This window comes from Falco peregrinus, chromosome 4 (assembly GCF_023634155.1).
Source record: "Falco peregrinus isolate bFalPer1 chromosome 4, bFalPer1.pri, whole genome shotgun sequence".
In the NCBI taxonomy this organism is placed as follows: Eukaryota; Metazoa; Chordata; class Aves; order Falconiformes; family Falconidae; genus Falco; species Falco peregrinus.
In genome coordinates, this window is record NC_073724.1 from 112,133,228 (window position 1) to 112,148,337 (window position 15,110).

The following is a 15,110-nucleotide window of genomic DNA, read 5'->3' on the forward strand; positions in this document are numbered from 1 at the left end:
AATAAAGCACAGGACATAAAACTGAAGCACAAAAACTGATCACTACCCTCACTGCCCCACTGTCACCAATTCTGTCAGAGTTGTTATCTAATGTCAGAAAAGTTAGTCACTCAGTCTGTTTGCATCAGACTCCTTGACTAATATTTCTTCCAAATATTGCAGTTCTATGGATACAAAGTGTTAAAAGCTTTGGCCTTACAAACTACTCAGTTCCCTAAAGGAATCTCTTGCAAGAACTGCCCAAGGAGTTTGCAGTCATCTCAGGCTCAGGAGATTAATAAATTCATCTGTTTTTATTGTTTTGGAAGTTATTCTTAGAAGGCAGTCACAACGGATATATTGCAGGCTTCCTTCTGCTCCTGTGCTCCAGCTTACAGCCCCCATTAACTCCTGCCAGCACTACCAGGAGCAGTCTCTGATCCACAGAGGAAAAAATAAAACACAACCCTTACTTTGTTTCCTCGGAAGATCTTCCCATATCTGGCAATGACAATCTTTCCTGTGCAGTTAATTCCCATGTCACGCTCCAGCTTAAAAAAATCTTCGATACGGCCATAATTCACATACACGAGATCTGCCTGCACAGGAAAGAGAAGCAGTTTCATGGCAGCTGGTCATTCAACAAACAAAATATCTGCTTTCAGAAATACACAGTTTTGTTCACTATGTATGATATAGTTATTGTTTTGCATTTCTACAAATGAAATTCAGTGCCCATAAAAACAATAGCAAAAGATATCCCTAATATTCTACAGCAAGCACAGCTCACACTGCTGACATTTCTGTATTATCCTGCATTTAACATCAGCCTTATAAACGGGTTGGAAATTAAACCAACATACTTTGCTACACTGACAAACTTCTGTGCCCATGAAAAAATAGTGGTATTCCTTGCATACACAAACACTGCCATGAATGCAACATCGCCCTGACTTGTTCCTCCATCATGAATTACCACATTAAGTGAGGGATTTTTGTAGCCTTTGAAGATACGCACTTAATCCAAAATGTCTCCTGAATTTATTTATATATTACTATTTGTACTTAAGACTTAAACAAGCCCTCTCCTTATGATCAAGTAATGTGGAGTAATCTGAGATGTATCCAAAATTTTCCATAAAGATAAAAACTTTTCATTTATTATATGATTCAGAGTTCTAGAAATCTGAGAAAGCTTTTTTTTGTAATAGGAGACTTCTAACCTTCACACAGTATGTGGCCTAGCTGTCCTTAAGTGGTCTCTTATACTAATGGTTAATTAAAACTATTACAACAAATATTTTGAGAAGTTGGAGCAATCTACCCCAGCAAGTGTTTTGCAGAATATGACTTCAGCTAATAATAACCTTACCTAATTTTTTTTTTTCTTACCTCTGGCACTCCTTGTGCTGAAAAAGCATTATAGGGTGGTAGTATATCAGTAACATTTTCATACCCTCGTGGAGGTTGTTCAAACAATGATGTATTGAAAATCTATCAATAAAGAACAGAAGTCTTTGGTTAAACACTCTACCTCCAGGCACAAGTTTGTACACTAAGCTTGGCTATTGCAAATGATATGCCAGTTTCCATAAACTGTCAGCAAAAAATACAGTTCTAACTAGCACATGTAAGTTCAAACTAAAAACCAGCTAGAGATGCATAGCTGATTTTTTATAACAGAATGTAGATATGAATACAGAAAGACAGATCGCTCTGTATTTAGACTTCACTCTGTATTCAGAGATGTTCATCAGTCATTGCCTGAACCTAAGCAAAGAAGTAGCTCGAAATTGCCAAGAGGTGGTGGCAATCAAAACACACCTATTTCATCCATGCCATCACAGGTATTTTTTGTGATTACTCCCACCTGCATTATTACTATTCCCTTGACCTCTTTACTAGTTACACTCCTGTTAAACACGCTGCCTTTTATCACAGTCTGTTGTAACACATTACCTCAAGGTTCATGTCCACTCTGTCACCTTGTGAGATTATAGCTGAGAGACTTGGGGGTTTCTGGAAGAATTTCTCCATTCTTTCACCTCTAAGATCATGTCATCCCTGAGCACATACATATTCCTTAGTTTCTACCAGGGCTTTTTATCCCTACATATGTGCTATAACGCTTCTCTAGCAGTCCCATCTCCTCTCCTTGCTCAGGCTCCTTGTCAGATTTTACATCTACTTCTTTATTCCCCCGGGTGTACAAAATGAAGGACGTGATTATAAACCAACTGTTTGTTATTACTTCCACCACTAACTTAGGAGACACCATAGGAAGCCAGCAGGATCAGGTGCTTCATACAATGGGTAGTATCTGCATGGCATTCTTTACCTCAGCATACTGTGGAAGCAAAAATTGCACAGATGTTCAAGCAGGGTTTGGATAGATACTTGGAAGAGAGATCTAATGAGGGCCACTAACAGGTTAAATACTTGGAAAAGAGGTTTAATGAACATTCTTAAACCCTAATTACATCATGCTCAGAGAAGCCCTGAGCTGAAAACAGCTAGACACTGGAAGAATTGCATGCCTTAAAAACATTTCTTTGCTCTTAAACACCGCTGTGCATCCACTTAAGGCTGTTTATGGAATATTGGATATTGGCCTAGGTGTATCCTTAAGCTGAGCCAGTATGGTCATTCTTACATCTTACTGCCTACTGGTGTTAATTGCAGCCTCTCCAAACATCCGCTCTCTACCGTATGAAGCACTGAGATTGCAGCCACTCTGCTCTTCTGCTGCACAGCCAGGAAAACCTTTTCTAAATATGAGTTCCCTTTGCACTGAATTTTTTTCATGCTATAAAGCACATGCTGCAGTGACTGGATGGGAAAACAGAGGAAGGTACTGCTTCTTTAAAGAAGTCTTACGTAAATACAGTTTAATCATTAAGTAAGATCACCTCATTCCCTTGATCATCAATTATTGAGATGTAGTTTGGCTGTTTTTCATTTGGGTACGAAAGAAGCACATCATAATGAACAAGTTCTGCTGAATCCAGTCCAAATTCCTTCCACTGGCCTTGAATTTGCTTGGCAAGAAGAAGATTCTGTTCAGTTCCTGCGAGGTGAGGCAACTTGGTAAACAAGCTAGAATAAAACGGAAAATTGCTAGTAAGCTGCACAAGCAGGGAGGCACAACAGCAAACTAGGATCGGTGTGTACAAAGCTTATCTTCATGCCACATGCACAGACAGTAAGGTCTTATAATTAAAGTCCGAGCTGTATAATGTGATTCTTTATCAGGGTCAATTTATCAGGATAAGCACAAAATGTATCAGAGCAGAGGATCTTTCCTGAGGCCTTAAGATGATTCAGCTGAACCCTTCTGTTTGCACAGCAAGAATAGGCACATCTATGCACAAGCAATGAAAATCAGTGTCAAAGACATTCAGCAAAAGAATATGAATAGTATCCAAGGAGCAGAAATTGATACAGAAAAGCTACACACTCAGAAAGGAGCTCTCCATATAATTCTGGTATCTGATGATGGGCTTGTACATTGTTGGCATAACATGTACTAGTAAGCTTAACTTGAATATAATTATGCCAAATTATCTGCACAGTCATGTTCTTTTTTTTTTTTTCTTAATCAGAAGCCTGAATAATAAAAGCCTTATTAAGAAAATTTACATCCAGATGAGATGTAGCATATAATGTTGATAAATAGTCAGAAACAATATCCAGACCCTCTGGGCTACCCTACAGAAATCTGTCTACAATTTGTTTGGCCCACAGAACAAATGAGTTATGGTGAATGCTGATCAGTCAGCTGGGTGCTAAGCACCAGCTTCAACTTCCCAACAGGCTACTTTTGAATGTCTGCCCCATGGATATCAGATACCATTAATTACCGTTAATTAGTGGTACCATATACCATGATTAGTACTACTCCACCCTGTCCCTTCTGACTATTTTCAACCCATGGAAGAACTTAAAGGTGGGCACAACATCAGCCTTTTTCAGTCACCAAGGTCCTCTTTCAATCACCAGAACTTGTCATAGACAGCAGCCTTGCAATCATAACACCCAGGTCAACCCCACCTGTGCCCCTGGATTGGCACGCATCTAGATTCTCTAAGCAAACCACAACCTCCAGCCCTGTGCTATTGTCTTTCCCTCTCTTCAAACCGTGGTGGTATGCACCGGCTGGAAGCAACCGTTGCTGAAGCTTGTTGCCTGTCTTCCTCTCGCACATTAATGCTCTAGAGCATTTTAAATACCTTTTAATTCCTTAAGTACTCTAGTTTAAATAATACATGTGTTATCAGGAAAAATATACAGAACAACACGGGATGCCTTTTTTCAATTTTTCACTTCCAAACAGTTTCATCCTTTCCAGAGGTATGATTCAATGTTAAGGTCCAAGTGCATTTTCTGAGACTCATAGTTTGTTTTCCCCACTTGACAAAAGCAGATTTGGTAGTCTGAAAAAGTAAGAATATGGACCAAAATTCTCAAGTTCACATTTTTTTATGCTTTTAACAAACTGTTTGGATAGTATATTAATATAATTTTTCTGCAGTTCCTGCTTTGTATTTGAATCTAGGAAAAAAACCTGTATGATGCCTTTGGTCCATCATCTAAGCAAGCAGACAAACCACATACCATTAATGCCCTATGGCCAAGAAACTTTAGCATAATTGCAGTGCTATTTCATGCCGTTGTCAATCTCTGTGTTGCCTAGATTTTTACTCAAACATAATCTTCAGGAACCCTCCAAGCTACTGAGAGCAACAAAGACCAAATAAGATAAGGCCTATAACTTAAAAAGCTAATTGATGTTAGAAATGTAACCTTTAGAATAAATGTACAGGAATCAAATTTGTCAGTAATCCTTTGATGTTTTTGATGCAGCTGCTGGCTTACATGCTGAATACCATGTTACTAACTAGAGGTTATATTTGTTTACTTTTTGTGTGAACACATTTGTTCGTCTGTAAAAGATATAAATATGTACAATAATATTTTTTTCATTACTAGTAAAATACACCGAAAAAAAAGAGGCTATTTCTATATCCCTGGCATCTTAAATAGTTTGGAAAAACCACATGGATGCACTAGGACACAAAAAAGTATATTTAAGGCTAACCAACCACACGCACACGCTGTGCATGAATGGAGCCCTTCATCTTCTGAAATAGAAGACAGGGTATAATGGGATCTCACAAACCCAATTAACAGCATGTTATCCAATGGGGCCACACCAAAGGAATTACCAGTTCTAAGTATACATGCAACCTAGTGCCATGAAAACTATAGCGTTTTTAATGCTACATTTTTAATATATTCATTTTCTAATTAGACTGTAGCAAAATCATCTCAGTCTGAAAGAAAGCAAAGTTATCTGATGTTAGAGCTTCAGACCTTGTGAGGAAAAACCAAACACACTGCATTAAATCAAGACTATGGAAAATCATAACAAAAAAGAATGATAAGCACTGGCAGTCATGCAGCTTGAGAGAAGTACACTTAACAGTACAACTACTCCAAAAAGCTAACTTAAAAACCAGGGAGTGGGGGAACAGACAGGCTGTGTTCCATCACCTTCTCCCAGATATTCTGTAAAAACCAAATACTTTCAAAGCGCTTTAACAGCTCTGCTTTCAGAGGCTTGTTCTTGAAGACGATGTTATCACTTCCTGACTTTTGTGACTGATAAAATTATTTAAAAACCAAGATGCACAGGGCTTACCGAAGAAATTGCTTGATGTTTTCTGCTTTCATTTCAGCCACAAGTTTCTGTCTCACATTTTGATAGACATCTGTAGTGTTGGGGTCTTTTCCAGCTGGTTTTGTAAACCATCCTGAAACACATTTGAAAAGCTGTCTTCTTAGCAAGAACCCTGGTCCTCACATATTTGAGCCCATGCGCAGCCTGAAGTACAGGACAGTTTCATTAAAACCACGAGATGAACAGGGCTTAAAGCACCCTCTGTCAGTATTTTCTGGCTCAAACACAGAAGCAGAGAAGTAAAGTATACGTCATTGACTGAATTGCCTAAAAAATGACATAATTAAAAGAGCACACCTTAAAACTCTTGTAAATACTGTCCCCTTTTGAAGGCAGATTCGCCTATCATTTATTTTAAAGTACAGTTTAAATTCTCAAATAACTGTTTGCAGTGTGAGGATACTGCTGATACTTTTGATGAAATTCCCTTATTTAATTTATACACATATTTAAAGATATTTAAAGATATATTCAAAGAGAAGATCTCGGATTCAATAGCCACCCTGACAGCATTATAATAGTTATAGATTTGGGGAAGGGTGGGGTTAGTCTTTTTAATAATTAAAAGAATAATGTTAACCAACCCCCCAGTCAGTTTTAAAAAGTTAAAGATTTTTCAGTAGCCATAAATCTAAAAGGAGTCTATCAACAATACAAATTTGTCTTAAAAAAAAACCCCAACAATTCTTTTCATTATTAGAGCTAGAAAATCCCAAACTGGGAAAACTGTCACAATAAAGCCAAGCATATATGCTGTCATATGCACAATATATATGACCTGTTAGACTTAAATGCAGCTTTAGTAACACTCTGAATGTAACAGTGATGCTGGATCAGACCAAAGGTCCATCTTGCCTGGAATCCTGTTTTGGAGCATGGCCAAAAGATGAAGTTCAGGGAAATGTGTAAGAATAGCATAGGCACCAGAAATTTGCAGCTCAGGGATCTCCTAAATCAAACTAATGGTTTTTATATTTAATAACCCTCATGGGTTTTTCCTTCATGCTTTAGCCTGAGGTGTGTGCTACAACAGAAGTTTAAAAAGCACAGATGCAGACATGCAATTTTAGAATTAAAATCAAATGCTGCAAGTGACTGCATTAAATAATCTAATACTCTAGTGAAGTTCATGGTACATGATGAAAAATTCAGCAACTCCACTCTTGGATGTCAGTCAAAACTCCTCCTCCTGTACATTCTGCCCTTAACTTCTAAAATAGTAACTGAATAGATGCATTTAAATAGATCTTCAGTAAAAATCAGGAAATACAAATAAAATAAAAATATCTGGAGATTTTGCAACCACGTAAGTCTCAATCTCTTCTATTAAACTTTCCTCTTTGAATGGCTGACTGCCCGTTACGGGATGCTGTCAATTCACCGGGGCTCGTCTTGGGCTGAAGCCCACGGCCATTATATTCCTCACTCCCTAAAGACCCAAATTGCTAGAGAGAACATCTTCGAAAAACAGTAGGATGAATATTTTATAACATCCCTAAAAGCAGTAAAAGCTCCCTGGTGGGGAGTTAATCGCAACAGGGGTTGCACGTAAGTATCCATAGAGGGCAAAGGCTGCAGGCTGAGCCCCTGTGTCCCTGTACTCACCAGCAAGAAAGCCCAGCAAGAAGCAGCCCAGCAGCCCAGGGCAGCCCAGCCATGCGCGGAGGGTGGCCTTCCTCCTGGCCATACGGGCACCCGTGGCCAGCAGCTTTGCGGGATGTGAGGAGGGATGGCAAGCAGCTGCTTTCCTCCTCCTCCCTCTCCTCCTCCTCCTCCCGCCCTCAGCCCCAGGGCTGCCCTTGGCTGCTGTGTCTCTCAGCTCTCGTTCTGCCTAACCAGCCTTAATCTCCAGATGATGATGATTTTCTGAGTGCAATAAAACACACTTCTTCATCTCAATCCACAGGGCAGTTTGTGTGTAGCTGTATGTGTATCTCTATAACAAATATGCATCTAGACTGTGTGCCAAGCAATGCATAAATACTAATTTAAAGGTTAATTTCTATTAAGCATCAGAACTTTCCAGTTTTCAAAGTTCCTGTTTTAGGCTTAACCACAATCAGTATTTGTTTCAGTGGAAGTGGCCTAGAGATGAAATGGAGGAAGGGAAAACTTGTTTTCTCTTTACCCAGGAAGCTCTGAATTGCTCCGCTTTGTAATCTGTGGTTACATTAATCCTTGGCAAGTGATGAATACTTAGAGCAGCTCAGGATACAATTTAGATTAGCCAATGGGGACACTTCCAGGCATCCAATTTGCAGCTGGGAATAGTTGCAAAATTATTTTCTATATTTTCTAGCTTTTTACATTTTGGATTACAAGGTTCTTAGGATCAGGTTTTCCTAGACTAATTCAGCCAAATCCATCAGCATGTCATGGGAAAGGACAGAACTTCAGCCTAGGGAATAGTCAAGATAGTTTCATAGAAACATAGAATCTTCATATTTTGTACAAACTTACCCTGGCCCTGCATGTTGCTCCCTGCTGGTGAGTTCCTGCACAGCCATACAGAAGCCAAAACTGATGCTTCTGGAATGGAGGACCTGCCCATCGTGAAATGAGTTATCTGACTAAAGACAGGAAAGCTTTTCTGGGAGCCTGCCCATGCTCTGAGTTCTTACCACTCACTCGCAAAAGAGTCCAAAGTAGATACATTTTGTGAAAGACATGGCAATGCTTCAAGTATTAAAACTTTCTTAAATACACTAGTTTGAGCTGAAAATATTCAGGAAGAGCTGAAAAGACTGGTTAATGTCCTAATTACTTCACTAAGGCTTTTCAGAGATTAGAGATGAATTACACCACTTGGGTATCATGCACCAGTCACAGCCACTGTCATGCATACGGCTCGATGTCTTTGTTCAAATGATAAGCACGTCCAGTCCTGTGATCTGTTTTCTGTCATTTCCCAACTGCTCATAAGCCATCACAAATTCTGAACAGCAAGGACTTTTCACACCAACATCTCACTTGACATATACAAACCAGATGGAATTCCACCTACAGAACTTATAAAGAATGAGCATATTGATGTATTATTAGCATTTATATAGAACCACAGGTGTAGGACTGACACATAATAGACAGTAAAGTGACAAGGGCTTTTTGAGATTACTATCTAAATTAGACCTCACATGATGATAACATCAGTGGAGGAAGAAGGTAAGAATAGCAACAGTGAGAAAGTATGAAATGTATTTATTTCTATGCCTACATATTTTAAAGTGATAAGGGCATCAGCAACGTTGAGGCTGAAATATAGCAGCAACCAAAGAGCTTCTACCACTTAAAATACAGCCTTAATACTATTAGTTATTAGTTGTGGCATGTTTACATTCCATGGATTGGCCACTGGTGGAGGATATTATGTTCCATTTAAAATCAAGTATAACGTAAGAGTATAAATCTATGCCTTGAATCACACATTCTCCACAACAGGACAGGGGTGGGAAGATGAACAAGCTTATGGGTTGAGACAAAGACAGGGACATCACTTGCCAATTACCATCACAGGCAAAACAGACTCGCCTTAGGGAGAAATAATTTAATCTGTTGCAAATTAAAGTTGACTTTGGTAGTGGGAAACAATGACAAAAATTACAGCAGCATCTCCCACACAGCACCTGACCTTTCCAGCTTAACTTTACTTCTCCACTCCCGGCTCCCCCACGCCGCAGAGCTGCCGTACACGACGCAGGGATGCAGGAGGCCCCCTGGGACCCGGCCAGATGCCCGAGGGTATCTGCAGCGCTGGGAGCACTGGTGCAGCCGGTGCTGGGTGCCGAGCAGAACCGCCCAGCGCCAGCCGGGAGCCCGCGGGTGCCCCGGAGCTCTGGGCAGAGCGCAGCAGCACGGGGCAGCGCTGGGCTCAGCCCTGCCCTGCGCTGTGCGGCGGCTGCCGGCCGGGAGCCCTCACAGCACCGACGCGGTGCTGCTGCAGAGCCGGCTGCCGGGGTCACAGCCCCGCTCTGCGCAGCCAGCTGTGAGCCAGCTGCCAGCCGCGGAGCCAGGGCGGTGCCAGCCACCACAACCGGAACGACAGTAAATGTTCAGCGCGGTTCCAGAGGCCTCAGTGTACCCCCCTGGCTACGCGCTTCCCCCGGGCGCAGCGCGCTGCCGTTTCTCGGGTTCGCAGGACGTCGGGCCGCCAGGCAGCCGGGGCGGCCCCGGGCCGGGGCGTTGCGCACCCGAGTGGCTCCCCCCGCGCTGGCCCCGGGCGGCTGCTCCCCGTGTTTGCACGCGCCGTCCCATTTGTCACGGCCTCAGGCCCAGACGGGGACACAGCTGGGCCCGGGCGCTCTGTCCCCTCCCTCCTCAGCCGCTCAGCCGGCGCGTCCTGCAGCTTTCCGCAGAGCCCTGCTCCGGGGCAGGGGGGCACACGCAGCCCCAGCCGGCCCCGCACCGCGGTCCCGCAGGCAGCTGGGCGCTCCCCGCAGCCGTGGGCGAGGGGGGCCCGCGACACCCACCTCCTGCGGCTGGAACGGGCCCCGCCACACATCTCTGAGCTACGAACCCGCGGGCTGCTTCTGCTGGTTTGGCGGGGGGTGCTGGGAAACCTTTGGGGGCTTTCCTCATGATCCTTATTGCCTTATTAGATGTATACATATGTGCGTGTGTATGTGGAGATATAACATGCAGTATACACACATATATAAATGCACTCATATTTATACACGTAAAGTATGTCTGCGTATGAATAAGTATGCATTTATACACGTTCATACACCCACATATATATGTATGTACACACAGAAATGTCTCTCTACACGTCTGCATATTGTTCTAGATGAGCATTTCCTGACGTAAAGGAAGCGGGGAGCCAGTCAGAGGCTGCCCTGGGATCATGGGGGCGTGATGGTTTCAGAACGTACCGACTGGTCGGTCGCAGAGCAGTAGGGAACAGGCGGGGCGCGAGCCAAGAGTCACGTCCTGCGCTCAGTACGATGCGGAAGGACGTCGAGGGCGTTCTGCGTGTGACACGGGCTCCACACAGACCTCACTGCCAGGTCATGTGCTGCCGCGTGCACAGCCAGGGTGCCTTGTGCTCACTCTCTGGTAATTCTCATCTGAGGCCACCAAAGGAAAGCTTTTCGTGGTATCTTAGCTGTTCTGCCTCAGAAAACCTCCACTGTCCATGGAATCCCTTACAGATTCACATGCAGATGCAGATGGCTGCTGTTCTGAATTTCTTGATTGAAATGTTATCACACGTTGCATCAAAGCCAGGGCACACTTTTACCAAAGATCGTTCCTAATCTTACGTTCCAGAGACGTAAAAAACCCCTCCAACTGTCAGAAATGTATAAGTCTAAGTCAATGTCAGTAAGACAATACTGACATCCTATTAATAGCTTAGTAACTTCTCAACATCACGGCAGAATCTAAGGTCTACCAAAGTATTTCAACCGATTTGTGTGACAGACGTCTGTGGGTAGACCATGTCATGGGATCGGGCATAGCACGCTTTTAATTCCTATGTAAGGGAATGCGTTTATCTGCTGCCTTACGGTGACTGTTTTCATTATTATTTGAACCAATAAGACCACTAACTACATAATACGATGCCATTAAGCTACACAATTAGAACACAGCCTAGATGAGGCTCTGAGCCTTAAACTTACAGGCAATTTCACATCTATGCTGCTGTTTCCTCTCCCGCTCCGATTTTCGGAGCCAGACCTGTCCCAGAAATGTCCACAGATACAAAGGAAGTGCGTAAAACTCATGTTGTGTTACAGAGTCAAGTGGGATATTCTCATGTTAATCAGAAAGTGTTGAGAAAAACTATTGATTTACAATAGGAAGAGTATTATAAAGGGCTCTGGCATGACAACTGTTAGTCCTGTTGCAACACATGTCACTTGGAGTGGCTGAAGTAGCACCAGGACAGGTGCTTAGGGCTCACGGGGTCAGACTGGACTAGGCTGTATGGAAAGCTGCCTTTTCCCGGTCTGTCATCCGAGGACACAAAGTGCCGAGGAGAGACCGTTGACTTCGGTTTGAAGTAAAGTCCTTCCTCGGAGTGGAAACCTGATTCAAATCCAGACAGCTCAAGGTTAAGATCCTCTCATGAGCGATTCTTTTCTGACCTATGATGCAAATCCACTCAAATCGTATTTTGACCCAGCTTGGTTCTTTAGAACTGTGAAATCAAGTCACTAAATCATACTAGGAATGCCTGATCATGCTGTTTCATTTCCAGCACGGTCTGTGAAGCTGAGGTCTGTAAGGACTCTTCCTGAAATCCGTGCAGGCTTTTCCTGCTTGCTCCCGAGCCCTGGATGTGGGGATAAAGAAAAGGCTTTGTTCGCTGCCTGGGTGCCAGGCTGCAGTGATTATGCCTTAAAATGTAGTGAGGAAGCAACTGGCACTGAATCTGGCTCTGGGAGCTCACCTGCAAATCAGTTCTGTGCACACCTGCCTGCAGTGAGGGGCTGCCCAAAGCCTCCCACAGCTTAAATCCTGGTCTGGGGAGAAGAGACCTCCTCAGGTGAGCATGGAGGGAGCAAACAGCTCAGAGGAGCGTGAAGTGGCTGCAAAGGTGCTTTGCTGCACGTAGGCACATTCCAGGGCAGCACTTGGGTGGGTAAGTGATTATATATAGTATGTAATAAAGGACCTCGCTTGGGGTCTGTGCCTTCGTATATCACAGATGTCTTGTATTTTTGTGGCACAATGTTGAAGTTTCACAGTCCTAGTATGGCTTGTGAATGTATTTTCCCCTGTTGTTGATCAATTTTTGAATATTTTACTGTATAGATGCATATTTTACTACCCGGCCTGTACTAAATACCTTAGCAGATGTGCAGGAATTCTTCACAGGGCATTGAGCATCATTCAAATGATAAGCTAGAGACAGGGTTTTGTGCCTTTGGACTGCATCCTTTATGACCTGGACTACTACATTTTATGAGTTGTTCTAGAAGCCCTGAATGCATTGCATTCGGTGTCTGCTAAACATATTGGTAAACCAGCACAGAACGGACTGAGCAGGCATGAAAGGTGGGTCGCCTCATCCCTTTTAGGTACCTGCAATGCCAGTTCCCCACCTTCTGCAGCAGGCTTCCTACTCCGGAAGTCAGGGGTGAGAAATGTGTGCTTTTTAGGTACAAATCGTTTGACCTGCTTCAGACAGTGATTTAGAATGAGACAAGTTATATCTCAGAAGTGTTTTTTTCTTTTTATCTGCTTTTTATAAAGTGAGTCTTGGGTATAATTTGGGTGTTAGGTACAGGAGGGTGACGTTCAGTGAAATGAGTCCCTTCCTAGCAGAGTAGGAGCAGTATAAGAAACCCTACGTTGCACACACTGAAGTCTTGTTAACTTATTCTATCCATTTTTCTATTATAGTTTAGATTAACATTTTGCTTGATGCTGAACTAGAGCTGACCTTAATGTATGCTGTTGGCCAGTGCAAAATGCTTAATGCCGTTAAAAGAAGTGGCTGCTCAGAATTCACCAGGATCTCTCTGCATATGCAGTCTTCAGAAAACGATGCAGATAAAAATGTTGTGCTGCTGTAGATTTCTACAACAGTCATGAACAAGGTGCAGAAACAACGAGCTACAGTCACAGTTGTGGTGGGTTAACTGTGGCTAAGGACCACAGTCTCCCCAGCTGCTCGCTCACTCCCCCTCCTCAACATGCCTTGGGGGTGGGGGGTGGGGGAGAACAGAGGCTGAAAGTGCTCATGGGTTGAGATAAGACAGGCGGGTTGCTGGCCAGTTACTGACATGGGCAGAGCAGTCTTGGCTTGGGGAAACTTAACTTAATGTATTGCCAGTTTAAATAGTGGGTAGTAGGAAACAAAGGCAAAAACTAAAAGAAAAGCCTCCCCTCCCTTTTTTCCCAGACTGAATTTCACTCTTTCACTCCTGACTCCTCCAACACCCCCAGCCCACGTGGCAAGGGGCGTGGGGGTCAAGGCCAGTACCTAACTGCCCCTCTGCTGCTCCTTCCTCCTCCTCACACAGCTCCCCTGCTCCTGGGTGGGCTCTCCACAGGCTGCAATTCATCCAGAAATTACCCAGCTGCCCTGGTGTGGGGTCCTCCACAGGCTGTAGCGTGGGCATCTGCTCCACCTTGTCCCCAGCCTGCAGGGCAACACCTGCTCCGGCACCTGGAGCATCTCCTCCTCCTCTCACCTAGGTGCTCACACTGCTGCTTCTTGCTTTCTCTTTTTCTTTTTTAACTCACTCCTCTTTCAGCATATTTGCCCTTTCTTAAATACGTTTTCAGAGGCAGCACCTCCTGGCTGATGAGCTCAGCTGTGCCCGCGGTGGGTCTGTCACGGAGCTGGCTGGAGCCGACTGTGCCCGGCACTGGGCAGTGACAGCCTCTCCAGGACAAAACCACGCCAGCCACGAGTTTCCCTCTCGCCTCCTCTCCAACTAATATTGCCGCTTTGCTGTGCGGTCTTCTATATCCGTCTCTACCCTGGAGGCCCAAGGAAGAGGAAAGCCCCCAGAAGCAAGTTCTGCTGTAACTTGTGCCTCCACTTGGACCGGTTCAAAAAGCTGAAGAGCTGTAGGAGTGGCAAGAGGGAAGGGATGCGCCATGAGGCAGGAAAAGCGAGTTGCTGTGGGATCTGGTAAGTCCATAAGGGGGTCCTGGCAGTGCGCTGACTGAGGGATCGCTTCACTGGCATGTTGTGGCCCAAACAAAAGCGCTGGAGATGTCACCCTGCTGTGGGCAGGGGAAACTGCGGTGCAGGGGGCAAAGGCAGCTTGCAGGGTGCGCCTGGGAGAGAGAGTCTGTGTGATAAAGTGGCTAAGCGGGGATTCCAAGGAGCTGGCAGATCTCTCTGTCTTGCTATCAGACCTTCATTTGTAGCTTTTAGATCCTGATGACAATGACTACCAGCCTTCTAAATTTCGGAGCTGGTAATATTGAGCGGGTGGAAAAGAACAGAGATCTTGGGTGCCCTGGACAGATCCATGCACTGGTGGAAATGTTTTAGCAGTTTCTTTGTGTTTCCTTGGCTGCCTGATGGCTCAGACCTACCAGAGCAAGAGTGGGAGTTTGATACAAATGGCAGGGCAGTTTGTTACTCGGAAGAGCCCTGGAGTCGCAACATTCCCCTAAAGTGAAGTCCCCTGTAAAAACATCCTCATTCTGACTAGGTTGAGGTGCTGCAGCTCTTGGCAAATCTGAGCTGATCTCTTCTCCCTTAAACTCCTTCAGGGCTTGTAAATGAGTGAAATTTTCCTAGTGAGTATCTTCATAATCCAGTCCTGCAAACTTAGCCAGTCCTATTTAAATCCATGCTCTTCATCAGGCATAGAAAAGTAATGGACCTCACGCAGGTATTGCTTGAGCATGTTACCAAACAACTGTGCCATCACCTGTTCTCAAGGAAGTTGGTTTCTCAGACTGTTGTATTCCTGCTCCA

The 15,110-nt window shown here is 43.9% G+C and overlaps 1 protein-coding gene across 3 annotated transcripts in view; it reads right to left on the reverse strand.

Annotated features, from left to right (window-relative positions):
* The window catches only part of LOC101915194 (N-acetylated-alpha-linked acidic dipeptidase 2), a 33,243-nt gene extending 25,772 nt beyond the window's left edge, over positions 1 to 7,471 (reverse strand). For 2 of the 3 annotated variants that reach the window (XM_027779411.2, XM_027779414.2), the window contains exons 1-5: positions 7,325 to 7,463; positions 5,681 to 5,792; positions 2,889 to 3,075; positions 1,372 to 1,473; positions 453 to 578 (exon numbers count right to left, since the gene is read on the reverse strand). In XM_027779411.2, the coding sequence (XP_027635212.1) occupies positions 453 to 578; positions 1,372 to 1,473; positions 2,889 to 3,075; positions 5,681 to 5,792; positions 7,325 to 7,406 (609 nt within the window). In that variant the 5' untranslated portion in view covers positions 7,407 to 7,463. Of the gene's footprint in view, positions 1 to 452; positions 579 to 1,371; positions 1,474 to 2,888; positions 3,076 to 5,680; positions 5,793 to 7,324 lie in introns of all 3 variants that reach the window. The other variant, XM_005232197.3, reaches the window with a different exon arrangement.
* Between the last annotated feature and the right edge of the window lie 7,639 nt (positions 7,472 to 15,110).